Source organism: Saccostrea echinata, unplaced genomic scaffold, assembly GCF_033153115.1.
Source record: "Saccostrea echinata isolate AGI-Se365-2 ecotype Australia unplaced genomic scaffold, CSIRO_AGI_Sech_v1 ptg000052l, whole genome shotgun sequence".
Taxonomy (NCBI): domain Eukaryota; kingdom Metazoa; phylum Mollusca; class Bivalvia; order Ostreida; family Ostreidae; genus Saccostrea; species Saccostrea echinata.
Window position 1 is genome coordinate 344,493 of NW_026889801.1, and position 19,862 is coordinate 364,354.

The 19,862-nt window shown below is 32.2% G+C and overlaps 1 protein-coding gene across 2 annotated transcripts in view; it reads left to right on the top strand.

The window, feature by feature from the left end:
* The first annotated feature begins 291 nt into the window (after nt 1-291).
* LOC133204253 (tubby-related protein 4-like) overlaps nt 292-19,862 on the top strand; it is a 48,282-nt gene continuing 28,711 nt past the window's right edge. Inside the window, exons 1-3 of one of the 2 annotated variants that reach the window (XM_061339995.1) lie at nt 292-362; nt 861-1,177; nt 16,957-17,276. In XM_061339995.1, coding sequence (XP_061195979.1) covers nt 17,019-17,276 — 258 coding nt within the window. In that variant the 5' untranslated portion in view covers nt 292-362; nt 861-1,177; nt 16,957-17,018. Of the gene's footprint in view, nt 363-828; nt 1,178-16,956; nt 17,277-19,862 lie in introns of those variants that run through there. The other variant, XM_061339994.1, reaches the window with a different exon arrangement.

Consider the following 19,862-nt stretch of genomic DNA (forward strand, 5'->3'; position numbering starts at 1 on the left):
TTCAATAAATCAATCATTACCTGTAATAAGACCTTTCCAAAAATACTACGGTTTTTGACCCCGTGACCTTGACACCAAAAGCGTGGGACCGCAATTCTTTGCTTGTTTATTTCGTTTTTTCAAATGTTTCAAATACTTCTCTTTTCTCTCTCTATTTCATGTTGCAAATGCTGAGATGCTGCTCTTTCTTCCTTAGCTATTATTAGAACCTGTAGAATAGATGAAGTGAATTCAAACATTTTCCTGACATTTCAAGCTTTAAAATCCTTTACTAATCTTTTGAATTTCTTTTCAGGTTTCAACAATAAAAGAGAAAGAATGTATCGGAATCCTTGATAATGAAAAAAATTTGTCTTGGATTGGTAAGTATACGGAGTTAGAATATCAATTGGTCAATAATAAATTGCTTGGTATAACATATTCTGAACGAAAGTGGAAGGAAAAAAATCCATATTCCTTTTTGGATTATTGCTTGGAAACGATCTTCAAAATGGTTGCATTCCTAATAATTCTGAATTAAACATGCTCTAAATCTGAGATGAATTAATGTTGATATTTTTTTTATCATAGTTTTCAGATTAATTTGAGAGGCAATTGAAGACCTGGAAATATAGACAGAACTTGATACATATTGACAAAATAATTAAAATATGTTTTTTGTTTTCCTATTCATTAAGCCCAATCAAAAAGAAAAATAAAATCTGAGCCATAAATTTAATTGCACAATTTCCCTTTCTCTTTAAATTTACCACTGACAGGCAAAAAATTGTTTTTTTAACTGGGCTGTCATCTTTATAGTAACATTTTCTGTGTCTTTTTTTTTTTTGGCCCCCAAGAATTCTATAACGATGTCATTTCAGCTCGCATAGTTTAAGCAACATTGGCAATGTTTATGAGTCAGAGAAGACCTATTGATTTTTGCTGGTTGGTGACCAGGCAGATAGCAGAAGAGGGAATCGTAGACTATATTGGCTACAGAATCACATGGACATTATATACACACTGACGATCACATTGTTACAGCCTACCGATCAGCAAACCACGTGCAGCTTCAGATAACAACACCATTGGATCAAATTCTGTCAAGAAGTGATGCTTCGATATTACTTCTCTTTTTCCGATTGGGAATAATCCTGCAATTTTTTCCGGGAGTCATTAGGATTTTCACACTTGTTCCGTAAGTTTTATTTTAACTGTCTTGTTCTGTTTTCGATTCTTCAAGTAATGAAAAATGGTAATTATTATGTCAATTGTTCAAGCACCATGTCAAAGTACATAAATTATTAATCTGTGCAATTATATACACTGCAGTTTGTTGAATCACTGAATCATATTGAACCGCTCCAGCTATAATTATGGAATAATCCTGATTTTTTTTTATTGAATAACAGATACCTGAATTTTGTACTTGTCGTTATTAAGTACATGCACTATCAATGCATACTGCAAACTTGTTGAATCAATGAAACTTGTTGCATTGTTATGGTCAGAATAATTCATATTAATACCTCTTTTAGCTGGTGCTATCATATTTAATATTAATGCATCAGCTGGTACAGTAATTGATGTATGCATAAGTTCAAAGGTTTTCCCATACAGAACATATGGCATGTCTAACCCAACTTATGTTACATTAAACTTTTGGTTACAAATTTCTTTGCTAGTGGTAAATCATTCAGTGCTCTATAATAGGCAATGCAGTTAATGTTATTAATAGAAAGAATTTAAGTCGCAAAATAGCGTAATTTCCCAAAATTTATTTCTAAAAGGTGAAAATTGGGCAATTAATATAATGCCAGGTTTTGTACTCGGAAAAGTTCAGTTGTGTGCATGCAACAGAAAAAAGCAAAACTTAATTGTATGTATATTATTAATACATACACATATGTTTTGTAAAGATCAAATGAATGCTCAAAAAATACAAATATCTTTTTAACTGATGCTTACTTTTCATATTTGAAACTGCAAAAAAGTCCTTATTGAAGCATTTTATAAAGAAATTTTATAAAACATCTGTCATATTTTAATGTCACAGTCTGTGAATTCCAATGATTAAAATAATAAATTTTGTTACCAATTTCTTTTCAAATTTAAATTTTCATTTCTAAAAGTAACAATTATTCATGGCAGATTTAAATTCAGTAAGTTAGATAAGCAGATAATTCTTCAACATTTTATGGAAAATTAACAGCTAGAATTTAGATACCAGAAGAAACAACTATTTTTAAGCCAGAAAAATTGATAATTACAATTATCAATCAAGAAGCAAAATAATGAATATTTTACTCTTTAATATATACACTGTAATATTTATACAGTAAAAATGGATGCAAGTCTGCTGAAATTTGCTTCTTACAAAAATGTGTAAAGGTAAAGCATGTCACATACATTGTATTTATAGAAAACGTAAAAAAATAAAAGAAAAAGAAAACAATTTAAATGTATAGCAATTTGGTATTTGAACAATGATTAAAACTTTAATCAATCAAATGAAAATAAGATGGACTATAGAAATTGATATATATATATATATTATTTTAGGTTGAGTCTTTTGTCCATAATAGGGGATGGGAATACTTAATTGATAAAAACATTTTAGTTATGCATGAGAACTGTACGTCACAAGGTTTTTCAAGAAAAAAAGGAATGTACATATTGATATTGTGACACTTCAGTAAAACTTGTTTAGTACGAACATGGATATAGCGAATTCACGGATAAATTGAAGTTTTTGGGAATCCCCGGCAAAATTCCTAACAAATCCTAGGAAAATATTACAGTTATAACGAATTCTGATATAACGAATTTATATTTATAGCGTACTGATTTTGTGTCCCATAGAGGTTAGAGATAACGAAAATTACATCTTTTATAAATAACGAATTTTTAGTATCTTAAAATTCAATATTTATCTGACATTATTTTTCATCAGTAGTAATACATGTGTATTTAAAATTCAATTTATTAGAAATCTTTAGTACCCTAAGGAAAATTTTGTACTTAATTAACCTCCCAGTACATATTTGGTAGTCATATTTGAGGGGGAAAAATGCATATGGCAAATTCGTTATATATACTTTAACGAATTTGTTGTAGGAATATAACGAATAACGGATATAGTGAAGTAAATTCACAGGTCCCAGAGACTTCACTATAAGTGTTTTTTTTCTGTATCTTGTACATATTCTTACATGTATTCAATGCAAAAATGGTTAAACAAGGTTTTTGAAGTTTGAATTAAATATTCAGTGAATTTTAGCACGTAATAAGCAAACATTGTAACTAAAAGGAAACAAAGCCAACATATTAAAGTTGAATTATTTTGTGTAGACACTGTAATTTCTTTTTTAATATCCTAGCTGCCACATCTGTGTCATGTTTGGATGTTTTATAGACTATAGACGATAAGGGCCAACTAACAACTAAATTGTATGACAAACGAGATGACTTCAACTTTTCCATTGTCAACTTTCCTTATCTATATAGTAACATGCTATCTATATCTAAAATTATCTATATAGTATCCTGCTATCACCTGCATATGGTGTTTACATATCCCAACTTATTTGATACTCAAGAGCATGCTCTGAGTATGATCAATTTTTAAACCAAGTCAGGCTATTGACAGATATTAAAGTTGATGTTACAGGGATTTCAACAGCCTTGTTTAAAGTCAGCATTTCATAAATTTTATGGTCATTATAACGATCATGTTGGCAAATATAACCTATCATTGAGTTGTATTTTGGCTGACTTGTTTCATATCAATTGTTAGGCCTTTGTTTTTATACTGAATTTGACTACGGAATGTTCCGTATACCTAATCAATACATAGGGCTCACGGCAGGTCTGACCGGTCAACAGGGGATGCTTACTCCTCCTAGGCACCTGATCCCACCTCTGGAATTTCAGGGGGTCAGTGTTTTATGCCCTCTTCATGGCATTGTATTGTTTATAGATTTTTTAAGATTGATCACTGTTCGTTATCTTCACCTTTTCATCCTTAATGCTGAATTGGTTTATAATAAAAAAAAATTAAATGAAAAGTATTCCAAATAAGCTATGAAGTGATTGTTGTTTAGGTGCGACATCATTATAACAAAAAAAGATTTTATCATTGCGTATCAATCTGAAGTGTATCTTCCAGAAGTAGAACTGTAGAGGCTTTTGGTCAGCAGCCTTGTTTGTTTATAGATTGATTTTCTCTCTTTGTGCACACTTCAGCTCTCTTTATTGAGCAATTAATTGTCCATTATCAGATGATCAGAAAAGAAAAGTACCTTATAGCAAGTTGTAAAAGCAGATCCAACATATTTTCTTTGTCAATTCATGATGTGGATTAGCAGGACAAATGCTATAAAAATGGACAGTTTTGAAAATCTTTAGAAATTAATCATGATTAGGGTTTTTCAAAATGTAAAGTTTTATATACTAGTCTGGATTTTGTTTTAAATATATATATTAATGAAATTACAATTTAAAATAATTAGAATCAGTCTAAAATTATATTATAGTAGTTTTTACAAATGTTGTGAGTCCTTCTGATGAGACAGTATAAACTGAGGTCCCGTGTTGCAGTAGGTGCTGGCATGAAAAAGATCCCTCACTGCTCAATGGCTGTAAGTGCCGAGTATAGGACAAAATTTGCAGCTGTCCACCGGCAAATGGTGGCATCTTCACATTAAAGGCCCTTTCACAATTGGCGCACGAGTAGACGCGACAAAATATTCGTGCGACCAAAAAAATTTGATTTGGATCGTAAACCGTTGCTGAAATAATCGCATATGAAAAAGTGTTCATAAGAAATTCGTAAGATCTAAAGCAACCATTGTGCGATGCAAATGCATTAAATCTTGCGATATATCTTGTGTCTATATGAGACTGATATACAACGAAAGCGAGTGTTGTAAGATAATGCGATAGGATCGCACGAGTGATCAGGTGATTGGACGATTGAACGTGCGCCAATGCAATTGGACATGCGGCGCTCATGTGATCATGCGTTCCATGGTAGGTTTGCTCATTCGAGTGCATTTAGGCAAAACCCATCAGCCACGCATTTCTAAATTTAGAGAACCCGACACAGTGCTGTGATTTTTCTTATTTCTTCAAATATTGTTATCGTTTAGAATGTGTGTAATTAATTATTGACTGTATTATTATGACAGCAAAGTGTTTCTTCGGTTTGATATCGTATTGGTATATAAATATAATATATATGGTGTATATATATTATATTTGCATGGCAAATGGAAGCTGATAAATCGTGCAATGATAGTAAAAAATTGCAAGATTATATGAGACACGTTGAGCAACAGTCTCATGGTCGCAAAACACTGCTCTGATTTATCTTACGACCTTTAAAAATCATGCATCACTCTTATGAGTACACAAAACATTGTAAGACGTTCGTACTAATGTTCATGTGTTGCATTGTGATAATTTGGATCGCATTTGGTTGCGTCTGAATTAAGTGTGCATGTCCACTATTTTGAGGAGACTTGATGTGACCACTAAAACGCATGCAATGAATGCAAGACATCGTGCAACATATGCGAGAGCTCGTGTGATGCTAAAATATTCCGATCACAAAGTGTTGTAAAGTGCTTGTGTGCCAATTGTGAAAGGGCCTATATGAGTGAAAAATTCTCGAGAGGGACATTAAACAACATACAAACAAACAAACAAACAAATGTTGTGAAAAAGTTGATCATATTGACAGAAGTATATTTTCATGAAAGACGAAGAAATTTGTTATCTCAAAAGATGTCCGCGGAATTTTGATTTAACCACGTTATCCCAAATATGAGAGAGAGAGGATGAGGGTGACAATGCAAGGAAGTGAAAATGATAAAGTGAGGGCTTGAGGATGTTAGAATGACAACACAAGGGTAACAAACAAGGGAGCAAGAAAAAAGAATGGCAAAAACCAAGGTTTTAAGACTCTAACAATGTGAGAATCAAAAAATCAAATTGATCTACAGCAAAATGTTAGAAATGTGAGAAAATGTTAAAAAAAGAAAAATGTGAGAAAATTTTAAGGGTGGGAAGGATAAGAACTTAAGTATCGTCTCTCCTTTATCTTTGTCCCTTGCCCTCATTTTAATGCCCTCACGTTGTTATCAAAGGTGTCATAGTAAATATAAGTATATTGTTGCCCTCAGTCTTTGACATTGTAGCCCTTGCTACTTGTAATTGTTGCCCTTGCTCATTGATTTTGTTGTCCTAGCACCTTGGTATTGTTGCCCTTGCTACTTTTGACTATTGCCCTTGGAATTTAATTGTCATTGTTGCCCTTTAGCTCACTCTTAGTTATTGTTGCCCTCACTATGTGGCATTGTTGCTCTTGCTCCCTTACATTGTTGTTCTTTGTCAGCATTGCCTTAAATTCACTCCTAGTCATTGTCCGAGTCCTGGATTGTCAAATTTAGATCGTTTATTGCTTGTTTTCTTCATACTGTGTGAAACAGAACAGATACAAAAAGATTACTTTTGTTTTTCCATGTATCTGTCTTTTTGTCAAGTGTCACTCGATCTTCACAGAGAATTTAATCTTCAGTGAATATTAATTCAGTTAGTTATATACTCATAGAATTAGTTTTATATTTCCTTGGGTGAAGTGTGATTTAGCTGTGACCAGTCACACATTTATGAAGGGGCAGTTAATTATACATTGCAGCCAATGATAGTTTTGCTTTCTGAATTGTGGTTTCCACTTAAGCGGGATGTATAGAAGAAGAGGAAGTTGCTGTTAAAAAATTCCTTCTGATGCTGACTTTCTTTAAACTAGTTAGCTTGCACCAAGTTGGGTCCTATAGTATAATGCTATTCACTCAATTTATCAAATGAGATCATCTCATTTCATTTCAATATTATTTTTCCAGGGCTAGAAATCTTTCACAGGGCTGACAACTTTTACTAGCAGTAAGCCCTGCATGTCTAGCTAATTTTATTTTACGGTGAATTTCGAACACTTGTAATTATAAAATAACATTCATATTACTGAAACATTCCAGAATTTTTAGCTTTAAATTATGTAATTAATTTAAGTCTTAAGTCTTAGAATATTTTTGTCCTAAAATGGATGGAGAGGTATTTTCTCGATCTCTGCATCAGTTTGTTGTTTCTTTTACTAAATCTCAAGGATGAGTACAAGAGGCTTTTGAATGGATGATTTCTATTTTCTCTCCCAGCTGGGATTTAAGCATAACACTCTTTGTTTAATCTTCTGAAATAATTCCTATTCCCATTTAGAATTCTCTTTAAGATTCATACTTACTAGGGTAACTGCCATATTTCATCAATATTTTATGAATTATTAAAGAATAGTCATAGTTAAAAGTAAGAGGGGAATTAATTTTCTTACAGTTATGGATTTGACATGCAAGGCTTAGCGTGCTGGGAAAAAAATTGTACTACCTCTGAAGTTGTGCAGTCATGTAAGATAGTATCTAGAGAACAGTCGTGTAAGATAGTATCTTGAGAAAAGGTTTTATTTTTTTATATGAAGAAATATATAACTATGCCAACTTTCATCCAACTTCATTTGCCAATTATAGAATGTGTTTTAGGGATTACTACAATGTATGAAAATCCATTGCAAAATTGACCAAAAATGACTTTTTTATTTTTACATGTAGAATGATCAAATTCATGTAAACATACAGTAGTTTATTATGTTTATGTGAGTTAGGTAATGACAAGGCAATATTAATCATGAAATTTTACTCCCAATATTCTATTTCATGCTTGTCAATCTGTTGATGGCAGTGCAGAAAAATAATTTCATGGTTGATTAGTGGAAAATGGTGTTTCATTTTGGTATGGAAGAAATCATTTCATTTATGGTATGAAACCTCTCTTTTGTTTTTTAGTGTAAACATATTTATATATAGCTGAAACATTATAGATTTGGAAATTCAGTCAGATTGTTTCATATTAATAATGTTAAATGTAGACTCGATAAACTCTCTGATATATGTCATTCTGTCTGTGTGTAACAGTTGCGTTTTTGGAATGATATCTCAAAAATAGTCTTTGATCTTTTGTAATAAAATTTTATATTACAAAGACCCCTATTGATTTTGAGTTCTAAAGGTCAGAGGTAAAGGTCAGAAATTCACATACAGATATTAATTTGTTGAAGCTATCTAAAGACAATGTTTTTTCTTCTCTCTTTCTTTGATTTACCTGTTTACACAAGCAAGTGTTCAAACGGCTGTTCAAAAGCACTGTCAGTATGTGATCTGAGAGAGAGGAAAACCCTTCAGTACTTCATTTATTATAAAAACATGCAATGAAAACATATTAGGTGAAAATATATCTACTAACACTTTAGTATCTACTTAGATAATTATGATGTCACCAACGATGACAACGACTGGCCAGGAGGACTTCAATATAACCATTATGAAAACAACTCATTATCAGCTCAGCAGACCGATAACTTTCTTAAAAATAAATTCAATACAAGTGATTTCAATTTAACTGATATTTTATTGCAAAGATAATGAAAAAAATGAGACTGGGAATTAAGTTTTATGTCTAAATAAGTGATATTTCAAAATAAGCAACTTCAATATATGTGGAGTAGGCTGTATTGCAAAAAAATGGTTTCCAGATGATAACTTAAGTTATCTTTGATTTTTTTTTCTCAGTGGAATTATGTATCATGACTCCCAGTAACAAAAAGAAGACCCTATTGATTTTGAAGTCAAAGGTCAAGGTCAGAAATTCATGTAATGCAAAAAATAGTTTTCCAGATAATAACTTTAGTTTTCCTTGAGCTTTTTCAGTGATATTTTATATCAGAACTTTCAAAGACTTAAAGAAGACCCCTATTGATTTTTAAGTCAAAAGGTCAAGGTAAAAAATTCATATCTTGCATAAAATGGTTTCCTGGCGATAACTTACGTTCTCTTTGAGGTTTTGCATTGAAATTTTATACCTTTAGTCAATATGACTGTAAAGAGATTGACCCCTATGGATTTTGAGGCAGGGCTTTCAATAATTTTGAAATGAAGAGGTGAATTTCATTCATTGGAAGAGGCTGTTTTGGAATTACTTCCAATTATAATAGTTTATTTTGCCAGTTATGATATTTGAAATATATAATTCTGATCATGAAACAATGAAAAATTGCCTCCTGTCTCCCTTATTGAAAGCCCTGTTGAGGTTAAAAGGTCAAAGACCAAGGTCAGAAATTCATATATTGCATACATGCATGGTTTTCAGATGATAACATAAGTTTTCTATAAGCTTTTGCAATGACACATAAGGCCGTTAATTTCTCTAACTTAAAATGACCCCGTTGACTCTTAAAGGCCAAAAGCTGAAAGGTCAAGGTTGTGATCTTTTTTCTTTGTCCATTTGCATTTTTTGAGGTCTTCCACCCTTTTCTTTTTTTTCTAAAATGGGGGACACAATTTCTCTGAATTATCTTGTTCATTCAAAGTTTCACAGTAATGTTCTACAAAGTGAATTATTTTAAAATATTAAGTTGTATAGATTTATAAGGTGACAGTTAAGGTAAATTTTGGAACATCATAGAAAGTTCATAATTTCTTGATATTTTAGAAATTTGATGATAATATTAATCCAAGCATCCATTTTTTAAAATTTGTTTGTATCATCTGTCCTTAAGGTTTTCAAGAGCTAAAAAATAAGTTTGCTTCTCCTAATTAAATTTTCAAATGGATGTATTCTCCTTATTGATATAACTACATGTATTACTTCCTTAGGAGGAGTCAGTTTGCCACTTAAGCAGACCAAGGCTAGACAGAATGTTAGGGAATTTGATACATTACTTTTATAAATTTTATTTTCTGTACTAGTTAATTGTTATGATAATAATGCTTTGGGATACATTTATTACAAAAATTATTAATCAATATAAATTTAAGTTAAATAAATGCATATGATGCAATGTTTCTTACTTAAACAATAAATAAATTTTACCAACAGAACTAACAATGATTGGTACTGTCCAGTAGATTGTGTTGTTTATAAAGATATCATTTAGTATTTCATGCGCTGTACCAGGAGGCACTATAGTATATTGTAAATGGATACACCTAGGTCATGTTTATTTTGTCAACAATAATGTTACATGAACACACAAACATTTAAGAGAATCATTAGTAGTATCATAATTAACAAGTAATGTAAAATTAATTATTCTTGGGTTTAGCTCAGTAGACAGAGGCTTGGATACTGAGGCAGTCATATATTTGCTGATTAAAAACCTTGATCCCATCCATCAATTGATTTTGCTGATCAGTTACTAATTGTAATTGCTTCTGTAAGCTATCTGAGAAAGACTATTGATTCTAAAGTGTTAGAGAATTCAACAATCTTTGGAAGTGAAGCAGGAATTGGAGAGAAAGATTTCAGTTGCAGGAAGTGAGTAAATTTTTTTAATGGAATTTGATGATTTCAGAATCTGCTTTATGTTGGGGAATGAATTGGTGAAAATGTTTTGGGAGCAATATTGACTGGATTGAGCAATGTTGGAAGACTGATGGTTTCTCATGGCAACGTGCAGCAATTTGAATTTTTCTTTGTGATCCTTGATCAATTTCTCTTGATATTTTCAAGTGGAAACCCACATCAATTTCCATAGGGCTGATTTAATGACAGATTTATTTTAGATATTGTGCAGTGGTATTTTGTGCAAAATATCTAAGGATAAGGTCCATTACATTTTATAATGATTGGTTAAGAATATTTCAGGACCTTGTTACTGAGTCAGAAATAAATTGGTTGTGATCTTGAATATTAATCTGAAACGTACAAATGGCAATGGTCTGGGTTATGTGTTTTCTAAAGTTTCATGTTTTCCTTTGGTATCAAGTAAATGGTATTTATATATAATTAAGTTTGCAGAAAATATTTTCTTACTCTTAGATTTGGATTTTATAATGATTACTTAATTAAATGGTCAGTATTGAATTTAAGAATGTAATTTATTGAGAAACAAGAATAGTGAAAAATTACTACAAATTAACCACCCCCTCTCCCCTACAATAATCATGATAATACTCTGCTTCTAACTTGGTCTTTAGTAGATTGTGTCTTGCTTTAACTTATATTATCTGAAATTCTCCAACAATTTAGTCATTTAAGATGTTGTGGGAGACTTTGAATTTTCAAAATCTTGTAGAATTTCAATAAGTTCAGTGGGTAAAAAAAAAATGACTAAATATTGCATACATGCATGGTTCCAATGTTGTGACCATGTATGCACATGCAGGTAATCTGTATTAGTCATGCAGTATTCCAGATATCAGTACAGATTTTCAAAAAAAAAATGTAATGACTGCATGGAGCCATCATTGAAAAATTAATCAAATTGTATATGAATCAACTGACTCTACGATATTTTTCTCCTAGATGCAAGCTTTCTCGATTGCCTTTTGACATTAAAAATTAGGCTACACTTATTGGTAAGACCGACAGATAACAGGGATTTATCAGCCTATTTTGGTAAACACCATTTTTGGGGAATTGGGAAAAAACGATCGGCTTTTTGATGAAGTTGGGAAAAGTTAAAAATGTTGCTTAAACCATTTACATGTATTCAGGTGTAATTCATTTAACATTTCAGCATGAACTCTAATTTAAATGGACAACCAAACAAACAATAGACTAATAAAAGTTAAATTGACTTTAATGAGTATAAAGACTATTTATACAACTTCTAAGGGTAGTACATGTGTGTATGAGATTCCAATTTAGGTCATTATAGAATCGGTTTCTAGAGATTATAAACCTCCTGCAAAAAATTATACTTAAAGTACACATTTTTTCAAAGCCCTCTTTTAATATGTAATAATGCATTGAAAATATATTTTTCTATCTGAAATAATACCTTCAGTCCTTACCATTCACTCGTAGATCAATTGAGTAGGTGGAAATAACTTTATAAATATATTAATTACACAATATCACTATTTTCAGAAAAACGGAGGAAATTCGGATTGAAAGTTGGCGATGTTTTTACAGTGTTTTTAAACGTGTTAATGACTGAAGCTTTCCTAAATGAGTTAAATAGATGAAAATTACAGACAATCTGACAATTTTACTTTGTGTTTTTCCTAGATAATTAAATATAAAAACATTGTTCACCAATTGGGAAAAAATACTGCCAAATTGGGAAAAACTGAACTCATTTTCAATTGGGAATGGGGCCGAATTTCGGCCCCTGAGAAGGTACTAATAAATCCCTGGATAACATATGTTGTTTGCATAAGGGGTGCAAAGTGCAACTTCATCAGCATGGTGTCAGTAACCCTTAAAACTTAACCATTCAAGAAGAGGTAATATCATCTTAATTGTTTGTCAGGAACTCCAAAATTGAAACTCACTGAATTGTTTATTTAACTCTCAATTTTTCGATTACAAGCATTTTTAGGGCTATTTTCCCTTTATAACTCTTCAAGTTAGAGTTCATGATGAGGTACCTGTATGGGAAGGTAGTTTTTATGATAAGCCTAATACGAGGGCTTTGAAGTCAACAGGTCTGAATGTAACGTACAGTGCATGCGCACCAAAAAAATTCTGTTGGACCATTAAAATGTAGTTCAGCAGTCAGCACTAGCCAGACAGGACTAGTAGAATTTTCAGTGATATATATTAATGACATTTTCAGCAGTGAAATACTCTGATTTTTTATTGAATAAAAGTCTGATATTTTGTCACATTGTGAAAGAATATCAAAGTGATATTTTGTCAAATTGTAAAAGAATATCAGAAATACAGCAAAACTGTTTATTTTCCTTCCCTTCATAAAGAGTGTTGGCCTGTTATAAGATAGAGTAAATAAACCATCCTGACGCAGAGATTAAACTACCAAAGTTTCTCCAAATATGTTGTTGAAATCCATGTTTACAGTGTTTATGTTTTGTATAAATGTCAGAATAATTTACATAATTTGAGGTTGTTTTGTTTGTTTCCTGTGACAGAACTTGAATAAATGTCAAATTACTTTATCCACTTGACCCCATTCAAGCATGTTTTGCAAAATTAATAACAAGGGTTTTTAGCTCGAAAATGGCCAATTTCTAGAGATAAATTTATATAATTGATAATGATGGATTATTTGCCAGCTTGATCAGATATTGTGAGGAGTTTGAATCACAATATGCAGTTGAACTTCGGTATCTTGAAAATATATGTCTCATTGACAATACTTTGGATATATATGGAAGTGAGTTTGAAGTCCCTGCAACTTTTTCTCAATATCTTGAATCCCCAAATATCTAGTAAGAAGATATGTCTTGGTTCTTTTAATTGAGTTCAATATTAACATGGTTCAACTACATATGAACCTCTGAACTAGCTCTTTTGAAATTGATCTTCTAAGGTTCAATTTGTCATTGCAGGCATGATTGGAACATTGCTACTTAACTTCTTTTACCATTTCATTGATTCAATGTAAGATCTTGTATAACAAACAAATAATTCCATTTTTGGGGAAAGTTAAGATTCATCATTGTGCATGCACTAATAAGCTGTCTTCATATCTCGGTTGTATACATGTATATTTGAACTTCAGTATCTCAAACATTGATATCTCAATTACCATGGATATGTCAAAGTGAGTTGGAAGTCCCAATCACTTTTTAGGTCACCTGAGTCACTCAGGTGACCTATTGCTATCTGTTTTTGTCCGTTGTCGTGCGTCGTCCGTCGTGCGTTAACATTTAAACATTTTCAGCTTCTTCTCTGAAACCGCTCAACCAATTTCAACCAATTTTGGCATATAGCATCTGTGGGTGAAGGGGGACAAAAATTGTGAATTTCATGGTCCCTGTCCCCCTGGGGCCTGAGGTGTGGGGCTAAAACCACCAAAATTAATGCAATCTTTAAAAATCTTCTTCTTTACTCCTGGACATCAAGCAGTCAAACTGCTGGCATGATTGTAATAAGCATTGAGCCCTCTACCAAAATTGTGAAATTCATGGCCCCAGGGTCAGGGGTTCTGGTGCTAGGGTGGGGCTATATAGATCATATAGTGAAAGTGCATTATTTCTTTGAAAATCTTCTTCTCTGCTCCTGGGTATTAGATAAACTAACTTAGAACATAGTTATGTAGAGCAAGACTGCCTCTTCCAAAATTGTGTATTTCATGGCCCCTGGGTCAGGGGTTCTGGTGTTAGGGTGGGGCTCTATTGATTATATAGTGAAAATGCATTAAATCTTTGAAAATCTTCTCCTCTGCTCCTGGGTATGACATAGAGTAACTAAGTACATAGTTATAATGAGCATGGCTGCCTCTTCCAAAATTGTGAATTTTATGGCCCCTGGGTCAGGGGTTCTAGTGTTAGGGCGGGGCTCTATTGATTGTATAGTGAAAATGCATTATATCTTTAAAAATCTTCTTCTTTGCTCATGAGTATTAAATAAATTAACTCAGTACATTGTTATGATGAGCATAGCTGCTTCTTCCAAAATTGTGAATTTTATGGCCCCTGGGTCAGGGGTTCTGGCTTTAGGGTGGGGCTCTATTGATTATATAGTGGAAATGCATTAAATCTTTGAAAATCTTCTCCTCTGCTCCTGGGTATGAAATAAAGTAACTTAGTACATAGTTATAATGAGCATGGCTGTCTTTTCCAAAATTGTGAATTTCATGGCCCCTGGGTCAGGGGTTCTAGTGTTAGGGCGGGGCTCTATTGATTATATAGTGAAAATGCATTTTATCTTTCAAAATCTTCTTCTCTGCTCCTGGGTATGAAATAAAGTAACTTAGTACATTGTTATGATGAGCATGGCTGCCTCGTCCAAAATTGTGAATTTCATGGCCCCTGGGTCAGGGGTTCTGGTGAAAGGGGGGGGGGGACTCTATTGATTATATAGTGAAATTCATAATTTCCTTCAAAATATTTTTTTCTACTCCTGGTTATAAAGCAAAGAAACAAGTGTATAGTTATGATGAGCAAGGATGCTTTTACAAAATTTTTAAAACTTGTGGTCCCAGGGGTTCTGTTGTTTCTCTGAGGGGGGGGGGGGCTCTATTGATAATATAGTGAAAATGTGTGAATTCTTTGAAAATCTTCAACTAATTGCATAGTTATGATGATGAGGGTACCTCTTCCAAATTTATAAATTTTCAACATCTGGACCATTTAGTCAAGTGTTCTGGTCCTGGCCAGGGCTCTGTTAATTTGTATTCTATTGACAGAGTGAAGTTATTCCCCTTTGCCATTCACTTTTGATAATTAATCACTGTAGATAATGTATTTGAAAGGTTAATAGAATAAGAGAATTATGCAAGAACATTTATTGTATAATATAAAAAGTACTTTCATAGTTTTAATAATCAGGTAGACTTGGAAATAATAGATAATTAAAATAAAAATGAAACAAAAATAACTTATCTTCTTAAATGTTCTTCAAAGGCCAAGTGAGGCCAATGTGAGGGGTAATAATGTAGACATTTTGTTAAAAGTCTGCATGGTAATAGTGATAAATGGGGGGCAGATAGAAAGATACTAGACCAATTATTTTGTTGATCTTAATCATACTAATTTTCTTGCTATTGGGTAACAATTAAAGCTTCATTTATCAGTTTATGGATCCTCTAAATTGTTGTACTCAGGTGACCGTTAAGGCCCTTGGGCCTCTTGTTCTGTTTGTATTTTAATTAATCTCAATCTTCGGATATCTTGAAGTTTTTTCTCGGCCTCATTTTTCTCATTTTTGAAATGACAAGGTTTGACTGTAAATTGCAAATTTTTTTGTTAAAAAAAAGAAAAGTTTGCAGATTACTTCAAGTTAATTGATACATAATTATGTATGTCTTTGTGAAGATTTCATGCTTCTGCAATATCATTCTTGGGAAAATATGCTTTAATAATAGGACATATGTATACTGTACTCTGAAATCTGTATTGATCAGGATTGGTTGCCACTTCAGTGTCTTCAACCAATATCTGATCCAATTTGCCCTGCACAGGTTTACTATTGACTCCTATGATACAAGTTCATGCTGCTAGAGGGCTTTCAGAGTGCTTGGTGTAATGGCACTTTTAATTGCTAGTAAATATAAAAGCATGGATTAAAACCAGACAAGTACAAGATGTCTCTTTGTATTGTGGAGATGGAAAATGAACAATATAAATTGTGTCTGTTTTGTTTAATTTCTAAGGCTTCCTATTTCAGTTGGCAATTAAAAGATTCAGATTGAAGTGAAATTACTTTTTGTGTAGAAAGAGCTTGCTGTGAGGCATATGTACTCCGTCTGATGTGGCAAAATTTACTCCTTCAAATTCTAAGTTACCATTGATTGTTGTAAAAATGTCTGAAGCATAGCAGTGTTTTTAATGATAAGTTTTTCATCTTGTTACATGTGTTAAGTTTTGGAGAATCAACAAATTTATTTGTGACACTGAGATTGTGTATTATGTGAAAATTGTTGCTTTTAAAGTGTTAATTAATTTAGCTTGATTTTATTATGCTGCGTGAAATATTGCGCAATAAAAACCCTAGTTGGCCCTCTTAAAAGGAAGCATGTATTGCGAATCTGCTATATATACTTTTAATTAAGTTAAACAGATTCATATCGGTTAATGAATTACGGATATAGAGAAGTATAAATCCACAGGTCTTTAGGACTTAGTTGTAACTGAGTTTTACTGTAATTCCTTTTAAAAGATCAAACTTCTGAGTATTCAATATAATTATGTATGTAAAGGTTTGTGAAATGGCTTGATCAGGCAATTTTTTCGATATATGCACATCAGAACTTACTCTTACATATATTTACCTTGTTGGAAGAAATTACTTTAAGGTATTTTGAAAGAGAGAGGGACAAATAATTTGATAAAATACAGCTAAAGTGTAGTATGCACATTTTTAGAATCATTACTTAAATATATAGTGTTATACAGTTACTTTAATTGTTTAAAGCGTACCCTGATAAAAAACTTAAAATGACTTCTTTTGATTTTACAGTGTCTGAGAAATTGAAAACAAAATGCAGTCATTGATCCATCCGAAGTTCTGAGACAAGCAAAATGCATGTGCATTTTGAGCAGAACAATTCAACGCGAACCGAATGTACGATCCACTCCTTGTCATGGATGGGAAAAGTACCGGATGTACCAGACAACAATGGTGGATGGAAACTGAACCGAAACCAGTATTATATGGAGGGCTGGCTGGCTAGTGGAAATGCCAAGGGTGTTGTGGGTGTCACCTTCACCACCAGTCACTGCAAGAAGTACGATCCACCACCCCGTAGTAATTTTAATTTGAGAGGTCACAAAAGTGAGGTGAGTTTATACAGAACTGCAGATGATTTTCATCTACAGTTGTGCCTTGTTAATCGGGACGTTTGTGTTCCCGAGCAAATTATCCACTGGCAGATTAATGAGGCACCCAAAGAACTGAAACATATGATACTTGATACAGTGAAACCTGTCTAATCTGACTTACACTGGGAAACAAATTTTGTGTCGGAATAGACAGGGTGTCAGATTGCACAGTGTAAAGTAAACGGAAAATAGTAAAACGGGAATGAAAATAAGGGTGGGAATTCACTGTGAAACGGATTGCATGGGGTCGGATTAGATAATTTTCACTGTACATGTATATATATATATATAGATTATTCCTCACAGGTGAAGCTTCGGGATTAATGAAGCTGCACTGTATTAATGATGGTTCAACAAGCAGTATGATTGGGTATTTTATTCTCTTTAGTGTGAAGGACCTCTGTGTTATACTTGTTAGCTAAATTCAGGACTCAGTGAATTTGAGCACTAGTAATAAAGTAAGAGAGTGCCAATGTGGAAAAGTTTAAATTAGGATTTGCACTCTTTGCTTGAATCTCAGTAATGGATTTAAAACATCTAATTCTGTTTACTCCATTCCAATAAGATCACTATTAAATTTCTTGTCCTGGTTGATCTTCTTACACTTGCTTTTATCTTAAAGGGGCATTTTTATTTAAATTCTTCACAATTTTATTAATAAATCCAGGCGACGTCTTAGGAAAATGGAATGAACAATCATCATAAGCGATTAAACTTGATTTATAGGGGAATTGCTATTGCACTATTGTATGATTCTGGTTAATAAATTGTTAAAAAGAATTGATTTGAATCCATAAAAAATGTCCTGAAATTGATTGGATGTGCAAAAGGCAAGAAAAAAATGTAGGTGCTGTGACATTTTTCTGATTTATTTTATTAAAGGAAGGTCCAACATTGTAATACGAAAGCGGAATCCAATATAATGATTGTAATTGGAGTATTGTGACAGAACTTGGTTAGAAAATCTGATTGCGCTATTTCAGAAAATATTGATTTATTTCAGAAAATTATAACAAGTTATGTAACAAAATAATAATGGGCCTTCTTAGCTGATAAGTTTTATGGATATTTTTCGTGAGTTGGAACAAGACAGTAATCAGACATAATACGATTTTTTTCTTCCTGAAACGAGGATTTTTGGAATTGTGTCAGACTGGTATTAGATGATAAATATTAAGACTCAGGGTGATTTTTTAAGCTTGTCTGGAACATCAGGCTTTTATATGGCATCAGTTGCTCTGTAAAAAAATGGATGTAGGATAATAATAGATCTGAAAATATATTAGAATGAAACCAAAAAATTTAAATTATGTTTATCGTATAAAATTGTAGTACAGTTAAAATTTGGTATCTCAAATACAATTTAATGGAAATGTCGAAGTAATTGGAAAGTTCCAAGCCCTTTTTCTTTAAGTATTTTACCCTCAATATCTCAAACTCACAGCTATCTCAAAGTTTTTTCTCGGTCCCATCGAGTTCGAGATAACGAGGTTTGACTGTATATTTATATTTTAGTTTTGCTGTGTTTTATGGTCAAAAGCTGATCAGTATAATTTTCCAGTTGTAAAATTGTAGAAGTGTTGCATAGACATACATTAGATAGTTTCCTACTGGATGCCATTTTGGAGGTCAGCATCCTCATCTTTAAGTTTCCTCATTATTGACTGAACCAATTTTAACTTATTTATCATATTGGTCATTGAAGTATAGAGAAAACATTTCTTTAATGAATATAGTCATTTGTTAAAGTCTTTTATAATCCTTCCACATGTGTCAAAGAAGAAAATTCAGGAAGTTCAGACATCTAACATGGTGGCCAAGGGGAATAAATCAGAAAAAAAAATACATCATCCAAAATTATATGTAGATGAAATATATATATGTAAATGAGCAAACTAAGGACATAAAATGTTAAGAATTTCTGTGATTTCATTTTCATGAATATGTACAGCACTTGATATTCTTTCTAAATTTCTTTAGTCTAGCTGTGCTTCTAAGAGGTCAGTACATAGGAAAAGTAAACTTAAATATATCCACTGTAGAAAACTAGTTATTAAATAAATATAAATATTTGGGAAAAAAAAATTTAATAGTTCATTGGTTTGTGTTTCATGATTTGGATCCCACTTAACTCAAATCTCTTTAAAATTAATGTGTATCTAAAATTCAAATTTTGGTCAAATGAAGTGTATATAAACAAACAATTATATTATTTCCCCAACTGTGAATAATTATTTTGATTTTATCTCAAATCATTTGCAAAATTAATGACACCATCCTGTATGTACAAAGAGATTAATTTGTTGTCTTTCCAAAAGGATACTGGTTCCCTTGAACACGTCGCAGAAGCATTGTCAATATTTTCCATTCAGTTGCCATTGTTAATATACATTGCTTTCTATCAATAATACCCATTAGGCAACACAATCATATATATTACACTAGAGTGATCGTAGAACAATTCAGTGTTTGATCATTCGATAGTTTCCCACTGATAGCTCAAAGCAGGAGATTTGTAGAGGAAGCAGAATTCTATCCATGCAA